The 18,159-nt window shown below is 36.5% G+C and overlaps 1 protein-coding gene across 1 annotated transcript; it reads left to right on the top strand.

The window, feature by feature from the left end:
- The first annotated feature begins 160 nt into the window (after positions 1–160).
- On the top strand, positions 161–18,045 carry LOC139979162 (mucosa-associated lymphoid tissue lymphoma translocation protein 1-like). Its single transcript, XM_071989875.1, has 18 exons — positions 161–317; positions 1,873–2,064; positions 3,859–4,022; positions 4,960–5,268; positions 5,701–5,870; positions 6,529–6,625; positions 7,299–7,328; positions 7,686–7,814; positions 9,338–9,490; positions 10,212–10,418; positions 10,902–11,079; positions 11,686–11,763; positions 12,430–12,563; positions 13,009–13,158; positions 13,856–13,995; positions 14,871–14,906; positions 15,317–15,364; positions 15,711–18,045. The coding sequence occupies exons 2-18, from the start codon at positions 1,883–1,885 to the stop codon at positions 15,960–15,962; spliced, it is 2,457 nt and encodes an 818-aa protein (XP_071845976.1). The 5' UTR covers positions 161–317; positions 1,873–1,882; the 3' UTR covers positions 15,963–18,045.
- Positions 18,046–18,159: the final 114 nt, after the last annotated feature.

Genomic DNA, 18,159 nt, shown 5'->3' with positions numbered 1-18,159 from the left:
AAATATTACATGCATCACTACGACTGGAACGGCCAACAGTAATACCGAGAAAACTGTTTGGGGATGAAAAGGGAAAACCCCGTTGTTCTACTGCTTCGCTTTCTGCGTCAATACAGCCTACATACATACGTACGTGCAAGGGTCACAGAATTTCTGTCGCATGCATGGTACAGGATGTCTAGTCAGTGTTGTTTCCCAACTTTGTGTGTACGGTTTGGGCCATACCAGTGGTAATTGTATTTCAGACGTAGTCGTGGAGCGGATGTACTTTTCGAGGTTTTTACATAGTTTTTCAACCTCCATTCATCATTTTTATGGTAAGAAGTAAATACTTACATCTAACATGAATTGAAAGGATTATGCAGAATACGGAAGTAAGGTTCAGTTAGGTCTAAAAGTAATGAAACAACTTACTCTTTCAACTTCCCTTAGGCAAACCCTTACGTGCTACAGTAGTCCCGTATTGAGGAAAAAATAGACTGTACTAGAGTTTCTTACTGTCAAAGGTAATATGCCATCTAACAATGCTTCTCCTTTAGGCTATATATGTACGTATATATATATATATATCGGTATTATTGAAGAATATTAGTAAAATAGTAATACTTATTAATTTGATTTAATAACATAAATGACACAGTAATCATGGTGTGTAGAATCATTGAAGTATAGGCTAGGCCTACAGTATATAACTTAAAACCTTCATAGCCTAAATCTTTGGTAAAGCTTTACTGTGTGCTTTGGGGGTTGGCTACCTTTGCATACAACTTCCCCAATATTAGAACTTTGCATAAAATAATGTTTTTGCTTGATTGTGGCAATTTTGGGTGTTAAAAGCTTTGTAGATTTAAATTGCAATTGAAAAATTGGTTACAATATGACTTACAAACATGGCAACTACCGTACATTGGTTATCAGTGCAAAACATGGTACGTGAATTTAGGAGGCCGGCACATAAATTTACCGTACACTACCATATATAACTTGAAAGTTGCTATGCAAAGTTATTGTAATTGCTAAAGTCAGTATGAATCAACAGTTGTGAACTTGTCACAGTTTCTAACAGACTATTCCATAGACTGTTCATACAGTCTTCATATAATTGTATGAAAGTAGCCCCTCCTCAAGACACAACTATAGCTTAGCCAAATTATTGAGCTGAAATGGATTTTTTGTCTGGCTGAATTTTATTGTTTAGGAAACTTGCTGCAAAATTTGGAGAAAAAATGGTAAAAAGCAAATCCTCATACCATTTTGATGTGCGAAGATAAAATGTGATATTTTGTCATTAATGCAAAAGAATGGATGTTGCCTTCAGGACAATTCAGTAGAAAACATCTTTTTTTTTGTTCTTTTTTTTTGTGTCAATCATTTATCCACAGAGGAAAAGAGTTATATATTCTACAAAAATAGGGACATTTGATAAAATTCTGAGTACAGAGAACTTTGACAGCTAATCAAACATTCCAAATGTATCAAGTTTCAAGGATAAAATCAAAGAAGATTATGATAGCTTAAGTGTATATGCTTTTGAAGAGCACTTTTTACCAGTCCAGATGACATCGAAGACCCCCCCCCCCAACCCCTTCTGTGATCCAACTTCCTCCAGTGGTTGAAGGTTTAGCCGATCAAACTAGGTAACATTCAAATCAACCATATCTCGAGTTAGGGGCAAGATGTTAAATGAGATGGGGATTTCAACTAGCAGTGATGGTGGAATAAATTTCTCTTCAATATATGTTTGACTTTGTTTGTCACCAGGAAATCCTTGTTTCTTCAGTAGTTCTTGTAACTATTATAATAATAATAATAATAAACAGTTCTTATATATCTCCTTCTTCTTTACATGTGTCTTTCTTCTTTCATCCTCAGGTAAAGTCCGATGTTTCTAGAACCATTCACATCTCTCCCAGTTGCTGAATCCTATACCTTTACCATGGAGCAATTTGTGGATCCAGAAAGTGGCATTTCTGATCTGTCGTATCGTCTGCTCATGCAAATATCAAACAACATTGGCAAGGATTGGCGTCAGCTGTTTCAGGTCCTACCCGATAATTACTACAAGTATGTGGTTACATCATATATTTTAATTATATATGTATAGAGCTGAGGTGGAGGCTGGAAGTTTTGACTCTGGTCTGGATTTTCCAACTCATGACAGTTTCAAATATATATCTTTATTCATATGCCTTGGTCTTTTATTTCCATTTTATTTAACAGAGTCTGTTCAAAGTATCTCTTTCAAGATTCATTGATCTCTAGAGTGAGACAAAATATATCCTCAAAACAGAACTAGCATTGTTCGATAAAGGTAGCAAAAGCCTACAGTGGAATGACGAGTCCCTTCCGTACTAGTGTAGAACCTCTGGACATACAATCAGCGTCCATGGTCTAGTTGGTTTCACATAAAGAGTGGGAGGCCGGGGTTCGAATCCCGGTGGAAGCTGGAAGTTTTTTCACTGTTCTGGAATTTTCAACTCATTTTTTATGTGTATATGTTTTTATTTATACCTGTATACAACATGTAATCGATGGAGTTTATTCTATTACACGGTTTGAGGGGAAAAGTCCATAGATTTTACAGCTCTAGGTCAATAACTAGCCTGCCTCTGTTTTACGCATCTACCATTTAACTTAGATGACTTTACCTTTGAACAGTTAACAGTACACCACCTTCAGTTTGTGATGATCAACCGAGATAATTAGGGAAAAACAAAAGCATTTTCTGCTGGCTTAAGTTGATTGCTGAACAAATTTCTGAAAATGTTCTGAATCTAACTCTAGAAACCACATCCTCACATCATTTTGTATTGCAAAGATATGAATTTCAAAAAGTTAGTGATAAATTGCATCTGGCAACAGCAGAATGGATGATGTCAGCAGGGGCACTTCAGATGAGAATGTCTTTGTTCTTCTTTATAATTTGTCAATCATTTATTCACAAACAATGGAATATTTCTACAAGAAAAAGAAGTACAGGGAACTTTGACAGCTATGCAAACATTACAGATGTATCATGTTTCAGGGATACGCCAACAAGAAGATTATAATATCTTCAGACTTTAAGTTAAACTTCAAAAGAGCATTTGCCCAGATGACATCACAGACCTCCTACTGTGATCCAACTTCCTGGAGTAGTTGAATTTTTTAATAGGTTACCTTCGATCAAACATATCTTGAGTTAGGGGCATGATATTGAGATTGGGGTTTCAACTAGCAGTGATGGTGGAATAAATTTCTCTTCAATGTAAGTGTCACATTTTTTTGTCACCAGAATACTCCTTTAAAGGTACTGTGTACATATTAGTAGTGAAATTTGAGTGAATGGGTTACTGTGCCTACAAAACGTGCATCGTGCCATGTTGCAGAAACAGACCGATCGTACAGTACAGTATGTAATGAATGTTAACACCTAAGAGCAACTGAACAAGATAGGGTCTTTAAATTGGCTATGTGACTAAAATAAATACCCCTCAAGACCTTATTTGCAGTTTGTAGTCACTGCATATATGATACTGGCAGAGACTGAATTTTTTTAAAAAACGGTAACCCGGTTTATGATTCAAAGCAAACTCCTATCTTAGGCCTACATCCTTTGTAACAGATTTACCTATCCTATGGCTTACTTTTGCAAAATACAAATTGGGGCATTAATTCTTGAGTGTGAGTCAAGTGTTCCTTGAGATCGTCCCATTAGAAGTTTCAATATTCAGTTACCCTGAGTGATTCTTGTGTAAAATGCATCAAGAATACCCAAGAATCAATGGAGCCAAACGCTATAATCAGTTCAGAACAAGACCAAGAGAATGGCTGCAAAACAATTTCGTCCAGTTAAACATTGTTTGTCTTTCTTTACAGTGCCCAAGATGTTGAGTACTTTGCAAATGCCATATATATGGACGAAAAGCCGGCCATGCGACTCCTACATGACCTGGCCACTAAGGGACAAACAGTCCGTCATTTGATCTCTTACCTAGAGCATTTAAGACTTGAAAATGCACTCAAGTTACTGAAGGCACCAGGTAAATTTCTATCATTCATTTGACAATCTTTGCTGATGGTGATTGTGGTGATGGTTGATGGTGGTGGTGATGGTGGCAAATAAAGCCAGATATCCAGGTCATAATCATATTATGTTTGCTTTGGCATCACAAAGGCCTCAAAAAGAAAACATCTTTGGGGACACACTGCAAATCATTTGAAACAAGAAACGACTTTTCCCTCGATAGGGTTCGTTAGCTTTTCCTGTACGGCAATTTTTTATAAGATCTAAGCTTTTATTCCAGGTGAACGGCCACTTTCAAATGTGGAAAGTTATGACAATATGTATGTGAAACAGTCAAGTAAACAGCAGTGTTTCAATACCGTCTGTGACATTCCTCTCAATACTAAAATGTGGTAAAGACCGCTCCGCAACGGTCTGGAGAGTTGTAACATGTGAGAAAGTATGTACTGTCAGTTGTCTTTCAGGAACGATGTAAGTATATTAATAATAATACATTTTATATAGAGCTAAATACAACTCTGGAGGAACAACGGTCTAAATCTCTGGACAAAAAACGGTCACAAATCTACTGTACCGTATTAAGAAAAAGTCTGATTAAGAATAAAATTCTTTAGTCTGGACTTCAAGGCTTACGACAGAAGTCGAATTTCTAATAGACATAGGGAGCAGATTCCAACGAACAGGACGGAATTTGCAGAGAGAACGATCGCCGTAGGATCGCAGTCGAGTATGTGGAATGACCAAAAGATTTTTGTTAGACACTATGGAGACGTCTAGATGGACTATGGGGATGCGAGAGAGCGACTTGCTACGAGGAGAGCCGTAGTTAGAGCGCGGGCTAAATAAAGCCAGCAATAACATCCCCAGAGTTGGTTTTTGTAGAAGTGGTAGTAGGATCATGATATGTTTACTGGGTGACTTCATATTGTTGTTTTCTTTTTCCTTATTCATAGAACAACTCTACTTGGTGAAAGAACCTTCGGATGGCACTTTTCAGGAAGGGTCAGCCATCACCATCCAGTGCAGCGCTGTCGGTTTCCCTTACCCACGCTACCAGTGGTTTCACATTTTTAAAACCAGAGACGACAGTTCGGTCACAAAGAAGCTCTCGGACGGCGTCGACAAGGTTCTGAAAATAGCCAAGTTAAAGCAAGAGGATAGTGGTGGCTATTTTTGCCAAATTTATCACATCTTACCTGATAGAAGCAGACCTCAGATGCACACCAAAGTGGCATATATCTCAGTTACTCCATCCTATAACAGTAAGTTGAAAAAAACTGAGGTAGTTTGACCTCCTTTGTATAAACTGCTGTGTATATTTATATTCCTCCCTGCTAAAAGACTTGAAGACAAAACCATGTTATTAAAAGATCAAATTGGATACGAGAAAAAAAAAACTGTTGCACAGATATGCTGCAGATCATTTTTCATTGACAAAGAAATACAACTTAGACTTGATTAGTCATGTTTGAATAATATACATTCACGGGAAGTAAAGCAACTCTGGCATTTTTATAGCTGACTCATCTCAAAAAATAAAAGTTTGATATTTTCCAAGAAAATGTCAAATTCCATCATTCTTTTTTAGTATTTCAATAACCTGTTTTGATGTATAGTTATGTAATCGAGAATAGAGGTAATAGTTTGAAGTCTCGAGTATTTTATCCCTAAATCTGTATGATTCACCACCACAGGCTCAGAGGCACAGGCGCCGGTCATCAAGAGGGAACCCAAGTCTGTGACGACTCTGAAAGGAAAGCCGGTTTATCTGGATTGTAGAGCAGAGGGCAAGCCAGAACCTCAGTACCAGTGGTACAAACGAGGACACAACAATGAACTGCACAAGAAGGGGAAAGAAGTTAAGGTAACAAACAAATAGTTCTCCCGTAACTCCAGTGTTTAGTGTAGAGTTTGTTGATTTGAGTTCTTTAAATGGTGACAAATTAAAGGAGACAAAATCTCCAACCGTGCATGCTTTTTATTTTTCATACTCATTTATATTGTATTTTATTCTGCATTTTTACTACATATTTTGTGTCATTTATTTTTTTATTTACTGTTACATAGCGTTTTAGAGCACTTTTGTGGATTTGACGCTTTATAAAAAAAATTATTATTATTATAACCGTCATATTTAGACCTCACATGTTAAAGATAACGTATGATTACGCATTGTGGTAGTAGACTACCCCATTATGAGATGCAGGGATTGTACTGTTTCGGTCTGATTGTGACTTTAAACTTTATTTGTCTTTTTGAACTTGACAACTTCTATTTAGGCCATGAAGACAGGATCATGCCGAAATCACATTTTTCAATTGTTTTATGGAAGTGGAAGTCTTGCCAATTTGGTAGTGATGTAGAAATCTCCTTGTACAGATGTGTACATTGAATCTTCTTGGCAACAAATTAATCGTACACGATCTGATGTCTATTAATCGAAGACTCATGTATTGTGTAGTTGTTTCATTTTGCATATATGATTGCATGATTTCATTTTTTTTCTTCACTGGTTTTTCTAGTGGGAACAAGCAGATTTTGACGACAGTGGATCGTACATCTGCAAAGTCTGGAACAGAAATGGTACAACGTGGAGCAAAGAAGTCACTGTTACTGTTTGTAAGTGCATTTTATGCTTTGTTTTCACAATAAATATTCAATGTATTCTGTATATGTTAACATAAATCATATTCATTATGCAATTAATATTCATGACCTGTTAAATATTCATGTTATTACCTGGTTGATTTTCAGTGTCATCATGTTATAGCTGACAGCTTATTATTACAGTTAGGCTTTAATCATATACATCGGATACATCCGATAGAAAGAACACACTTCCTTGGTACATATCCTTCACAAAGAAGGACATTTCCTATGGATATATTTTCCTAGCGAGGGTGTGGGCGAGTGGGTGCACCTGGAATGGTTGAGGGTTCAGTTGAATACTTTGCTGGGGTTAGAGGTAGCGTAAATAGTAGAAATGATAATAGGAAGGGAAAGATTATGGTGATGTCTTGTACGGTAGAAATCGACAAGAAACCAGAAGAGAAGTGAGAAGAAAAAAGGGAAGCTGTAATTTGTTGATGTCTAAAAATGGAGGGAGGAGGCTTGAAAGTAGGATAGATTTGGAGTACCGGGAGATTGTTTGCTGAAGAATTAGAAGAAGGAGAAGAAGAAACCAGGAGGGATAAATTAAATATGAAACGTTTCACACAGATTTGTTTTCACGTTATGTATATCCGACTTACCATTGACATGCTGTATTATGTTTTCTTCTTTTGTTTTATAGTGACGGGTGGGCAGCCTCAAGAGGATGCAGGTAAATGGTTCTTTTCTTTCATCTTTCGAATAGAATTGTTTTATACATCAGAAGTGAATTCATCATTTGGATGCTTCCTGAGAAAGATACCATCATAATCACACGTAACTCGTAGAGCAAACGGTCGTTGTAAAAGGGGGTTGCATAGAGCACAAATTATCAATTTTCTGTGATCATGATAGTGAATCCCTTAGTTGCATGCATCATTCGTAAACTCATTATTGGCTGTTTTCTTCACAGTTTTCTTTTGCAGTTTCCTTCACATCCAGTGAGAATAAAAAAAATTCTTGAGGAACAAAAGTACTTATGAAAATTATTATTTTTAATTAAATCTCTTTCCTGTATCGTCTGTTACAGTGATTAAAATAGAGAGACAACCGGTTGACAGCATCTGTCTGGTTGGTGCCAAGCACACTCTGGAGTGCCAAGCAACAAGTAAACTGACCCTTCTCTACCAGTGGTACAAAGATGAAAAGCCACTTGAAGGTAAACGATACTTTAACCAGGGTAACGTCCTCCCGATTTACAAGGCATCACATGCCAGTGTGTCTCACAGCCTGAATGTTAAAATAACTGCCAACGGCTCCAGTTGACTGTGTATTTAACGTCGTCGTGGCATCACACTACACTTTTTTGACGTCACATTTCTATCAGACTGTAGCAGATTGAGTTGTGTTATTTATTTATGTGCGTCACATACACTGCACTACACATCCCAACATATTTCTGTTACACTATAGGATATATTTCACCAGAGTACAATGTATTTGGTATTTACATAATTATGTCATATGCAAAATATTTACATAACCTTTATACATGCTAGTACACAGGGTACATCACATTACACTACAGTATGTGACATCACAATACATTGTACACTACACACTGCATTATGTCAGTACACATGAGAGTGTTGTGGTCAAGTGGTCAAAGCAGAGTGGACTTATGATGTAAGTTTGCAGGTTAGATTCCTGGGCAGATGATTATGTCGTTACCTTGCGCAAGGCAGTTTATCTCCATTGCCTCTCTTCACCCAGATGTATCAATGGGAACTTGCGAGGTAACTCGTAAATAAAGTTGCGTGTGCCGGTTTGTGGCTGCACCCTATGGGAAGTCCCCCCAGGGGACACGTAGATGTGGTGCACTGTAGTGCCCCAGGAGAGATTGATTGAATTGTGCACACTTTGGTTTGTGGATTTGACAAGTTACCATTGACCAGGGGTTAAGTTGTAAAGTCATGTGAGGGGACCTTGACCTCAGAACAAGACTGTTAACCTTCAACTTAAGAAGTTTTTATGTTACAACATTTATTGTACACAACTCTGAAAATATGAACGTTACAGCACTTTATGCTATTTGACAGGTTCTATATTTTCACATAACATCAATACAGTGTAAGATATGTTATTATACATCATGGGCTAACAACATACCATACGTCACATAGCACCTCATTAGGTTACACTCCACATGATATTACATCTTAGCCCATGACACTACACTAACCTCCAGATTACACGGTGTTTTGACTGGTTTGCAAGTGGTGCCTACTACCTCAGATTTTGACAATGCATGTTATGTCACGTTTGAATTACGTTCAGGCTTCTTCATTACATCCTATTTACATAGCACAATATGTTGAGTTATATTACAATTGACATTGTCACCTATTATACTCATCCATTGTAAAGTCTTATGGCTACCGTTGTATTATATTCCGCTACTAAATCTACAGTTAGTTCTGTGTTTAATCTGAAGTGTTTTTCAGCTCAATGTTGACTTCCCAGCCAACGAGACTTGTCAATTAAATAATTAACTACATGTGGCAAGATCATGCTTTACACTGATTACATCAGCTTTCAGAGAAAGAAACGTTTTATTTTGTAGTAGTTGTTAAATAGATTTTTCTTTTGAACACGTTCAGCAGGTACGCCTGTATGGTATGTGATGCTGCTATTTATGAAATCTTTTGATATGAATTCTTCCCGTTCCTTCTTCAACGCCAGGCAAAACCAGCAGTAAGCTTCCATTTGATGCTGTGAAGGCAGAGGACCAAGGGAAGTACTACTGTAAGATTTGCAATAAGGCTGGAGGGAGCCAGATCTCAAATTCTGTTAACCTGGAGATTAAACCTACGGAGCCCTTTGTGGGATATTTTGGTACGTTCCATACATTTGACCATCAAAAGAGAATATTAGACCTTTTCCGGTAAAAGTGTTCAAATTGGTTCTCAAGCCTCAAGTTTCTATACATATATATATCTATATATATCTATATATATATATTTATATATATATATATATATATATATATATTTATATATATATATATATATTGTATATATATATTTATATCAAGGCCCTTGGTCAAGAGCATCAAGTGCAAAGGTCGCTTTTATATTTATTTTGTGTATCGTAACAGATAACATTGATTGAATCGTAATGTTCCCTGTTACCGCATGTGAAAAGAAAATGATTTAAAAAAAAATACACAGTCACTTTTTGTAGAAAAATTTGGAGGGGGAGGGGGGGGGGTGAGGAAACACTTTTTCACCAAGGTGGGGAATCTGAGAGAAAAGGTTTAGAAGCACGGCTGTAGCTATTGTATCTTTCTTATGCATTTGCTTTTGAGAGTTTCGTCTTATATTTAATAGATGCAATTAGCCAGTAATTGTAGGTTATCAGTTTAGGAAATAACAACTCTCTTCCTGCAGCACATACTTCATTACAGAGCAGCTACCCCTAGCAACAAAAACTGGAATCCTTCACGATAGGAGCAATCTTTTTTGTTTTGTCTTTTCCATTTTACGAATACTTTTATGCTCTAGCAAAAAATGTGATTACCATTTAAACAAGAGCTTTGGAACCTTGGTTTTTACAGCAAACGACAAAGTGGCCCTACTGATCGGAAATAAAGCTTACCGCGGCATCGACGCTTTGACGGCAGTGAACCACGACGTCGATATGCTCCAAAAGTGTCTGCAGTTGAATCTCAAGTTTAAGTGTCTCTCGTTGATGAACCTGAATCGAAGCGACATACAGAAAGCTGTCAGCATCTTCTGCGACCTCATCACCGAAAACTCCTACGGTATGCACGCTCAGCTTTCTAAGAAGCGATAGGGAAAACAGTCGTTATTTCCGAGCAAATTTCCGAGCAAATAAAGGCCCAAGTTTGTGCACTTCATTAATTGTCCTTTGAGTGTATGGGAGACATCAATTTGAAAATTGAATCGCAACCATCTAATTACCGGCCGTTAGTTTAAATTCATCTGGTGAACATGTAGGGCAGTGTCTTAGTCTTGGTCTCCATGGCAATCATATTTTGAATAATATTTTGCAAGTTTGGCAAAACTACAGGAAAAGTGTCAACCAAACTCATAGAACAGATTTTTGTTTAGTTGTTCTTCTTGTCTTAGTGGTTGTTTTCAATTTCAGTGGGTATGGTTTCCAGCACCTCTCTAGATCCTGTGCAATACCTGTGGATTCCAATCTTGGGTTCATATATCAGCAGTTAAAACTGACTAACCTTTTTTTCTTCTTTTTTTTCTTTGTTAACTTTCTTCTTGTGTAGCTGTGTTTTACTTCAGTGGCCATGGCTTCCAACACCTTCACAGAACCTATATGGTACCAGTGGATGCCCATTTCGGGTATACATCAGAGGAAAGTATCTGTGTACAAGATGTCCAAAGACAAATTCAAGAAAAGAAACCTGCCCTCAATGCTATGTTTCTGGACATTTGCAGATCACCGTAAGCCTTCTTGTTGTTTAATATCTTGAAGGTCGTTGAGTTTATTTTCACAGATAGGGTAAACTGTCCCCTGTGAGTAAAATATAACTTTGGGTCCTCGGATAGAAGAAAGTTAATATTGGACTGTCCGTTTAATTTTACATTATTATTCAGTTTCTGTAAAGTTGATACCTTGAATTTGTAAAATGTGTTGTCTCGAATTAGAAAGTTGTATGGAGAAATAAAGCCCTAGCTTCGCTCAAGATGAGTTTTCAACTTTTCATATAACGAACATCCACCCACCCACCCAGACATTATCTTATAGTTAGGGACAGTTCTCTGAATATTCATGTTACCATACCAAGGTATAAAATTAGTCAGTATTATGTAATGCTTTTGAGGTTACTTTGTGTGTTCTATAAGAAAGCACAGATATGTCTGAATTATTCGCCACTGTTTTACTGTAAAGTGAAAATTTGTTAAGACAAAACCAAAAACAAAAGTACACACACATTCACTCTTAATCATGAAGGCTTATTTCATACATTGCTTATTTTAAAAAAAAAATTGGCTTATTCAGCATATTGTGTTTTATTCATTTCTTTTTCTGTGTTTCCAATTTTCCAGCAACGAAAATGAACGTGGGCCACCCAACACCAACATGGAAAGTTGTGGACGTGGTAACAGCATCATCTTCTGTGCCTCGTAAGTACCTTTCGTGGAATCGTGGGATGTATCCGGTATTTTGTTCGTTTCAGAGCCAATTTCTGCGAGGGTATTTGAGGAGCTTTAAAGGAAAGTCACAATGTCATGTCTATCATTGGAGTTGTTGGACCCTTGAGAGGTTTTGAGTGGATGAAGAAAGGGGTAGGAGATGGCTTAAGGGATTGGGGGGGGGAGGAGCGGAGATATGGAAAGATGGTAAGAGGAATGGATATGGGGGAGGAGAGAAGTGGCAGGAGGGGCAAGGAAATCGAGCAGAAATGGGTAAGTTTGGAGTAAATGGGTAAGTTAAGTGGGTAAGTTTGAAGGGTAAGTTTGGGTAAGTTTAAATGGGTAAGTTTGGGTAAATGAGTAAGTTTGAAGGGACACGGGGAAAATGATGCTGAATACTAAGGAGAATTGAGGCCAAGGTGCATCTGCTAAGAAAGTTTCATGTTGCAATGGTTAATGTTGGTAATCGTTTGAAAAGTGTTAACAGACCATGTCGAGATGTGACACTGTTCAACTTTTTCAAGTGACATTTGCTGTTAATGGTGTTCCAGTATGTGTGTTGAGGGAAATGATTATACATTTATACAAACACTGCATCAACAGTTATGAAAACTGCAAGCAATAAATAAAAAAATTTTCCCCCCTCTACGGTTACAGCAACATCGGATCCGAGGCCTTTGAACTTCGAGGTGAAGGTGGGTACAGACCAAGGGGTATATTTAGCGACTACCTGGTGAAGCGGCTTTGTCAGAAAGAACCCCTCACCAGAATTATCGATCAAGTCAGGCTAGGTGAGTTCATTTTTTGGTATAATTGGTCTTGTTCAATTTGTGGTACTATCAGATCATTAACCTGAAATAGCCAAGATTAACTTGAACTACTATAAATGGGAAAATAGTCGAACATGTGAGAAGATCTGATGGAGCTGTTTCGTATGTGAATCGATAATGATTTAAAAAAGTCTCTCTGCATCAGAAAATGTTTAATAATCATATTGCATGCTATATTACTTATCGATTTAACTTTAATTTTGTGGAAAATCTTACACCGTGTCTTAATTTTGATCAATTGGTATCAACAGTTTGAGTAATATTTGGCGAATTAAACAAAAAAAAAATTTGCATAATTTTATAAAAGAATATGCGATTGCTATTTTGACATTGATCTGGAAGTCAGGTCACATGACACTCTTTGGTTTCATATAAATGCTGTGTCTTTGGGTAAATTCTCACGCAGACGTCGGTAACGACTCAAAGGCCTGCCGCTTGCAGTTTCCTGCTCTTCAGACCGATTTGCGCTTCCCTCTCTCGCTCCACGACCCGGTCACAAAACCGGCTTCCTTTGAGGTCAATCAGTTATACGAGAAGTTTTGGAAGCCCCTCATGGGTAAGTCATATTACTTTCACTCCCTCTCTGTGTTAAAAGTCTTCTCACGTTGCAATTACATGATGTGTAAAACCAGATATACATGCTGCCTGGGAGAGATCAACCCTGTTTGAAACATAAATTCCATATTGGTAACATTTATTATCTGGTCTTGACAAGTGTATATTTATAAGTGGTCCCCTTGTCACCTTAGGCAAATATGTGAGAACCAATTGTTTTTTATTTTCCTCCTTAAGTCTTTCTTCTAGTCCTCTAGCCTCTCTTTATAGGATAGATTGTTGTTAAATCGTAGCCAGGATTTCTATATGTAAGAATTATACTTTTTAAAGGGAGGTGGAAGTTTTTTAATGGAATCTGTACAAAAATTTAATTTTCAGTGTGAAAGTGTTTACATTGTCCTGTCATGTCATTAGTACAAAAAGTATCACATCCAAAACAAAGATGTGATTAAACATTGTATAGAGGGAAATGAGATTGATATCAATTTGATAAAATTCTTAAACAATAATTGCAATTTGTGGGCTCAAAAATTGGACAATCTGGAGTCCTTTGGTTAAGAACATTAACAAATGAGTCATGACAGCTTTTTCTAAAAAAAATATTCCAAAAATTTGTCAAAATAACGTTTTAGTTACACTTGAAGCCTAGGAAGGTAAAATTTAATTTATTAATTTTTTCTTTTGTTTGTTTTTTATAGTTACTGGGAAAGTGGCCTTATCCATCGCAGACGTTAAAATGACACTGGACTACACTTGGGCCTTCTCTAACATCATGAGAGTGGATATCAAAACCATCGACCGAACAGACGTTGATCCACAGCTTAAAGTTGATCCTAACGTGAGTCAATTTGTACTAGTGGGAATGCGGTCTCTCTATGGATTACACTGTGGAAATTGTTTTACACACACACAAAAAGGACATTGCACCTCTGACGTTTACACGCCATCTTAATGCAGATAATAATTGGGTGTAAATGATGCCAACTGGCTGAAAAGACTTAGTGAGTCTGTCCAAAATAGAGTTGTAGAACTTGATTCTGGACACAGCAGACCGGACTCTTTTCTTCAAGGAGTTGAACTCTGTTGTGCAGAACCTGTTCTAACACTCAGACCAGGGTTGCCAGTTCTTCTGTAACTCAACTGGCTAGAATGTTGGCCAATTCAGATTGAAAAAATTCCAGATATGAATTTGCTGTTATTTTAATGAAAATTGACCCTGTATATGACTAGGAATGGTGTGGGTTTGCAACTCGATCCAATTGCAGTCTCTGAGATGAACATTTAGGGATTAAAATATGCTAAAATAATCCTAATGGTTTTAGTGATGTGTAGGCCTATGTGCAACCTTGGGTCGGACTGAATGAGATGAATTGGTTCAAACCTATGTTCTTTGGGCAATTTGACAATATCCATCCACTATTTCTCTTAAATTGATAGGACCCTAACAAAACATGCCCCAAACAACACCAAACTGCTGTTTGGCCAAACCATTTAATTCCTGCGGCCATAGAAATTTGCACAACAAAAACCTGACAAATTTGTCATTTTTCGGTGTTTAAAATGCCAAACAGGCAACCTTGAATCAGACTGTGAAAGAGTAAGACTTAATTAATTGGATATGGTTTAACATAAACTCAACTTGTAAGTGATATTAACTGCATGATTGTTTTAACTTTTATCTTTTCCTTCTTTTCTCAACTCATATCCTTGTAGAGCCTTTCCATCGTGGACCTCACAGACAGAGAAAGAGTGAGTATTCTTTTTTGTTTTTTGGATGGTACATTTCGGGAGGTAATACGGCCGTTATTATGATAGATATATTGCAGCTTCTCATTAAAATGTTTATTATCCTCACCACAATGGTTGGAGCTGAAATTTGAGAGGTTACTATTGCTGCAGTTTTATAAGAAAAAGATGTTCACTTTGTAAATAGGACAAGCGTTTTTCATCGTGTATCCCTGACAAAAGGGTCAGGAGCTTTTCCTTTAATTATTAACTGTGACGAGATTGAAATAAACCATATTTGTTTCACAGTTTGGGGTTCTTACAGTTTATGTAGTAAATAAATTATTATTTAGGTTAGGTGAACAAACGACTTCAAATTTCAGCTTTTAACTTAATGTTACATATTAAGTCATGTTTTATTTTCAATTTCACAGCAAAGTGATAAGTGCTGGAAAGTCTGGCATATTGGTAACATTCAAAGGGTAAGTCTCACATTTGTCTTTGTCATTTAAGTAAAAACCGTAAATCGAATTCCGAAGCCTGCTTTTAAGTCACTTAAATTGCAGTTTTGACCAATTTGAGAGAGAGTTGGCTTTGAATGATCGACTGTTATTACTGGAAGCTTGAAGGACCCATCTGCTCTGTTATTTAGTTATGTCGGAATAATTTCCATCGATTTGCACATTTAGGTTTGATGGGCATTTTGGTTGGAACAATATCTCAGTATGTTTATTTAATATGCTTCCTTTTATGTTGTAAGAGTCGGTTTATTCTCTGTGTGTTAAGTGAGTGACCCTGTTTCGTTTCTCTCTGTTGCTGTATTCGCAGGCCCAACTCAGCTTGGTCGTCTCGGTAATTATTGACAGCAAACGTCATCAAACCAAGGTGTTATTCCCTGAGATTCATATCTCAAAAATATGGAACAGTGCAAGACGAACTCCAGTTTGTGTTGAGAGAGAATTTCCAGACGCTACTTCAAGTGACTTCTCATCTGGATCCAGCGGTCTCTGTGGAACCTTGGACACTTTAAGCCTCAACAGAGACGATCAATATGGTTGCAGAAGTGGGATGGCCTCATAGGCAACTCAAGTGGGATTGTGTAATGTAACCAGTGAATAGCGGAGGTGGATTTTCTGTGATGGTCTGAATGGGTCTGAGATTACTTTCTGTCATGTTGTATTAAAAGTTTCTCTTAACTTTTTTTGGGGAAAAAAAAAAATGAAATAATGTTTAAAATTGTAAATCTTTACACTATGAAATTGGTATTAATATTTTTTTTTGATAATTTTTCTATTTACGATACTGAAAGACCTGCATTTGCTGCTGTGGGCTACAATGATGACACCTTTAAGTGCATGTATGGATTATCATGAAATTTGTGAAAGAGACACGTTCTACAGAAGCTACCCCCACTAGTGTATAGAAATAGTTTTATTTTTTAAAGTTCTACGGACATCTAGCCAATTTGCCCCATATTCAGTACATTTGGTGTGTGTGATTATCTCATTCAAATTCGGTTGGAACTTTTTCGAAAATCTCTTTTTGTTACACATTTTAAGTTTTGATAAATCTGGGAAACTCATTAAATATGTGCAAACTATGATGTGGAGTGTTGGGCTCATCAAAATTTCCTATTTTAGCCCTTAGTTAGTTAAGCCCTAATTACAAACCCACATATATTATTTGAATAATGTGATGTTCCTCTTTTCAAAGAGGACAATAAAATATTTCAAAAAAATCGTCTTAGGCCACAAACGTGTGTTCAGTGTCCTTGAAATGAAGGTTTTGAAAACAAAGGGATAATATAAAAGAAAATTAGGCAGTCACTCCCTGTACATCATCAATTTGCATAATTCGGTAATGTTTATTCACAAAAAAAACTAGAAATGAGAAAAGATTGGTAAAATGGTCAATCTTTGATGGATTTTGATGGGAGTTGCAGCTATTTTCAAGATAATTTCTAATGCCTGTTAGAGTGGTTAGGACAATGTTGTTCATAGGTGTCCGTAGACCTTTAAGATGGATTTTCCTTCTCCGTAGTCCAGCGATGACCCTGGACAATTCGGTTATATTTATCATCCTCCTCCTCCTCCGTTTCTCATCAGCCAGATCATTACAAATTCACTCCTGAACGTTAAAAAATATATATTCAAAATGGGGATCAGGAATTGGCCAGTATTACTTAGCAACATGTAGAAGATAGTTAAGACAAAAGCAAGACTTAATTAGATATTTTATAACTCTCCTAAATATCTAGGCAAGGCAATTAAATGGAACATTCAAATAAGAAAAATCAAGAATTAAGAGAGTGGATTTGTACGGTGACCTGAATCAGAAATGAATGGGCCTTTTTTTTAAAGTAGATTTTAGTATGTTCATCGAGGAACAGATTTTATATTACGTACAGAAATCTGGAGTGTAACCTCTTAATATCTCAAACAATATGGATGAGAAATACTTTTAAAATATTTTCTGCACTCTTCATCATGTAAGATGTATTACTTGACATTACTTAACAATTATCAATTCAAGTAATACCTATCATTTTTTCATTTGTTTCTGTCAGATAAAGGTTATGAACTGTTTGTACTGTCGGACACCGAGGACAGTTTAGAGAGGTTATAAATAAGCATTAGGAACGCTCCCAACTGACTGGTTTCTATTCTGTTTGTATTTTGCTCTTATCTATAAGTCCATGTACAACGTAACGTATTTATCATGATTTCATATAGCTAATGGTTCGCTTGGTAAGAGGTATTGAAGAAGTTATATCATTGCCAAATCTGTTGTATAATTCAATTCATTCTTTTTCACAATTTATTTTGATTTCGTTTTCATTTTCCTTTCTATAATTACTCAGATGTGTAGCAGTCTCATACAGTAGTAGTTCATCCAGTTAGTAAATAAACTAATTTTAAGACATCAAAGGAATTGAAATTATATTGCTTATTAATTACAATTTTTGGTTGTGTTTTTGTTTTTCTAGTAAACTTGGTTTTGATCATACTTTTCTTGGTGGGGGGGGGGGGGCATGCTGATCTTTTATCCTTGATTTTTCCAATGTACATTTAACAAATAAAATATATTTTCTAGCATGCTCTATCATAAAGTAAAAATTAATAACATTTATGTCATCGGATTATAATAAATTGATTAAAAAACAGTCTTGTCTGTTATTGTTTCATTTGTTTAATATATATTCTTTGGTCAAATCTTGCGAAATAATTTGATTTTTGACCTATAGTCGAAGGTCGGTGATGTAAAAACCAACGTCACG

Source organism: Apostichopus japonicus, chromosome 13 (assembly GCF_037975245.1).
Source record: "Apostichopus japonicus isolate 1M-3 chromosome 13, ASM3797524v1, whole genome shotgun sequence".
Lineage (NCBI taxonomy): Eukaryota > Metazoa > Echinodermata > Holothuroidea > Aspidochirotida > Stichopodidae > Apostichopus > Apostichopus japonicus.
This window is presented reverse-complemented; position numbering and strand designations above follow the sequence as displayed.

What these genes read in the sequence shown, in the direction of transcription:
- LOC139979162 (XM_071989875.1), top strand. Translation starts at nt 1,883, where the DNA reads ATGTTTCTAGAACCATTCACATCTCTCCCAGTTGCTGAATCCTATACC. An exon ending in GCAGCCTCAAGAGGATGCAG is followed by an intron (nt 7,329 to 7,685) that starts GTAAATGGTTCT and finishes CGTCTGTTACAG; the next exon opens with TGATTAAAATAGAGAGACAA. An exon ending in CTGGACATTTGCAGATCACC is followed by an intron (nt 11,080 to 11,685) that starts GTAAGCCTTCTT and finishes CCAATTTTCCAG; the next exon opens with CAACGAAAATGAACGTGGGC.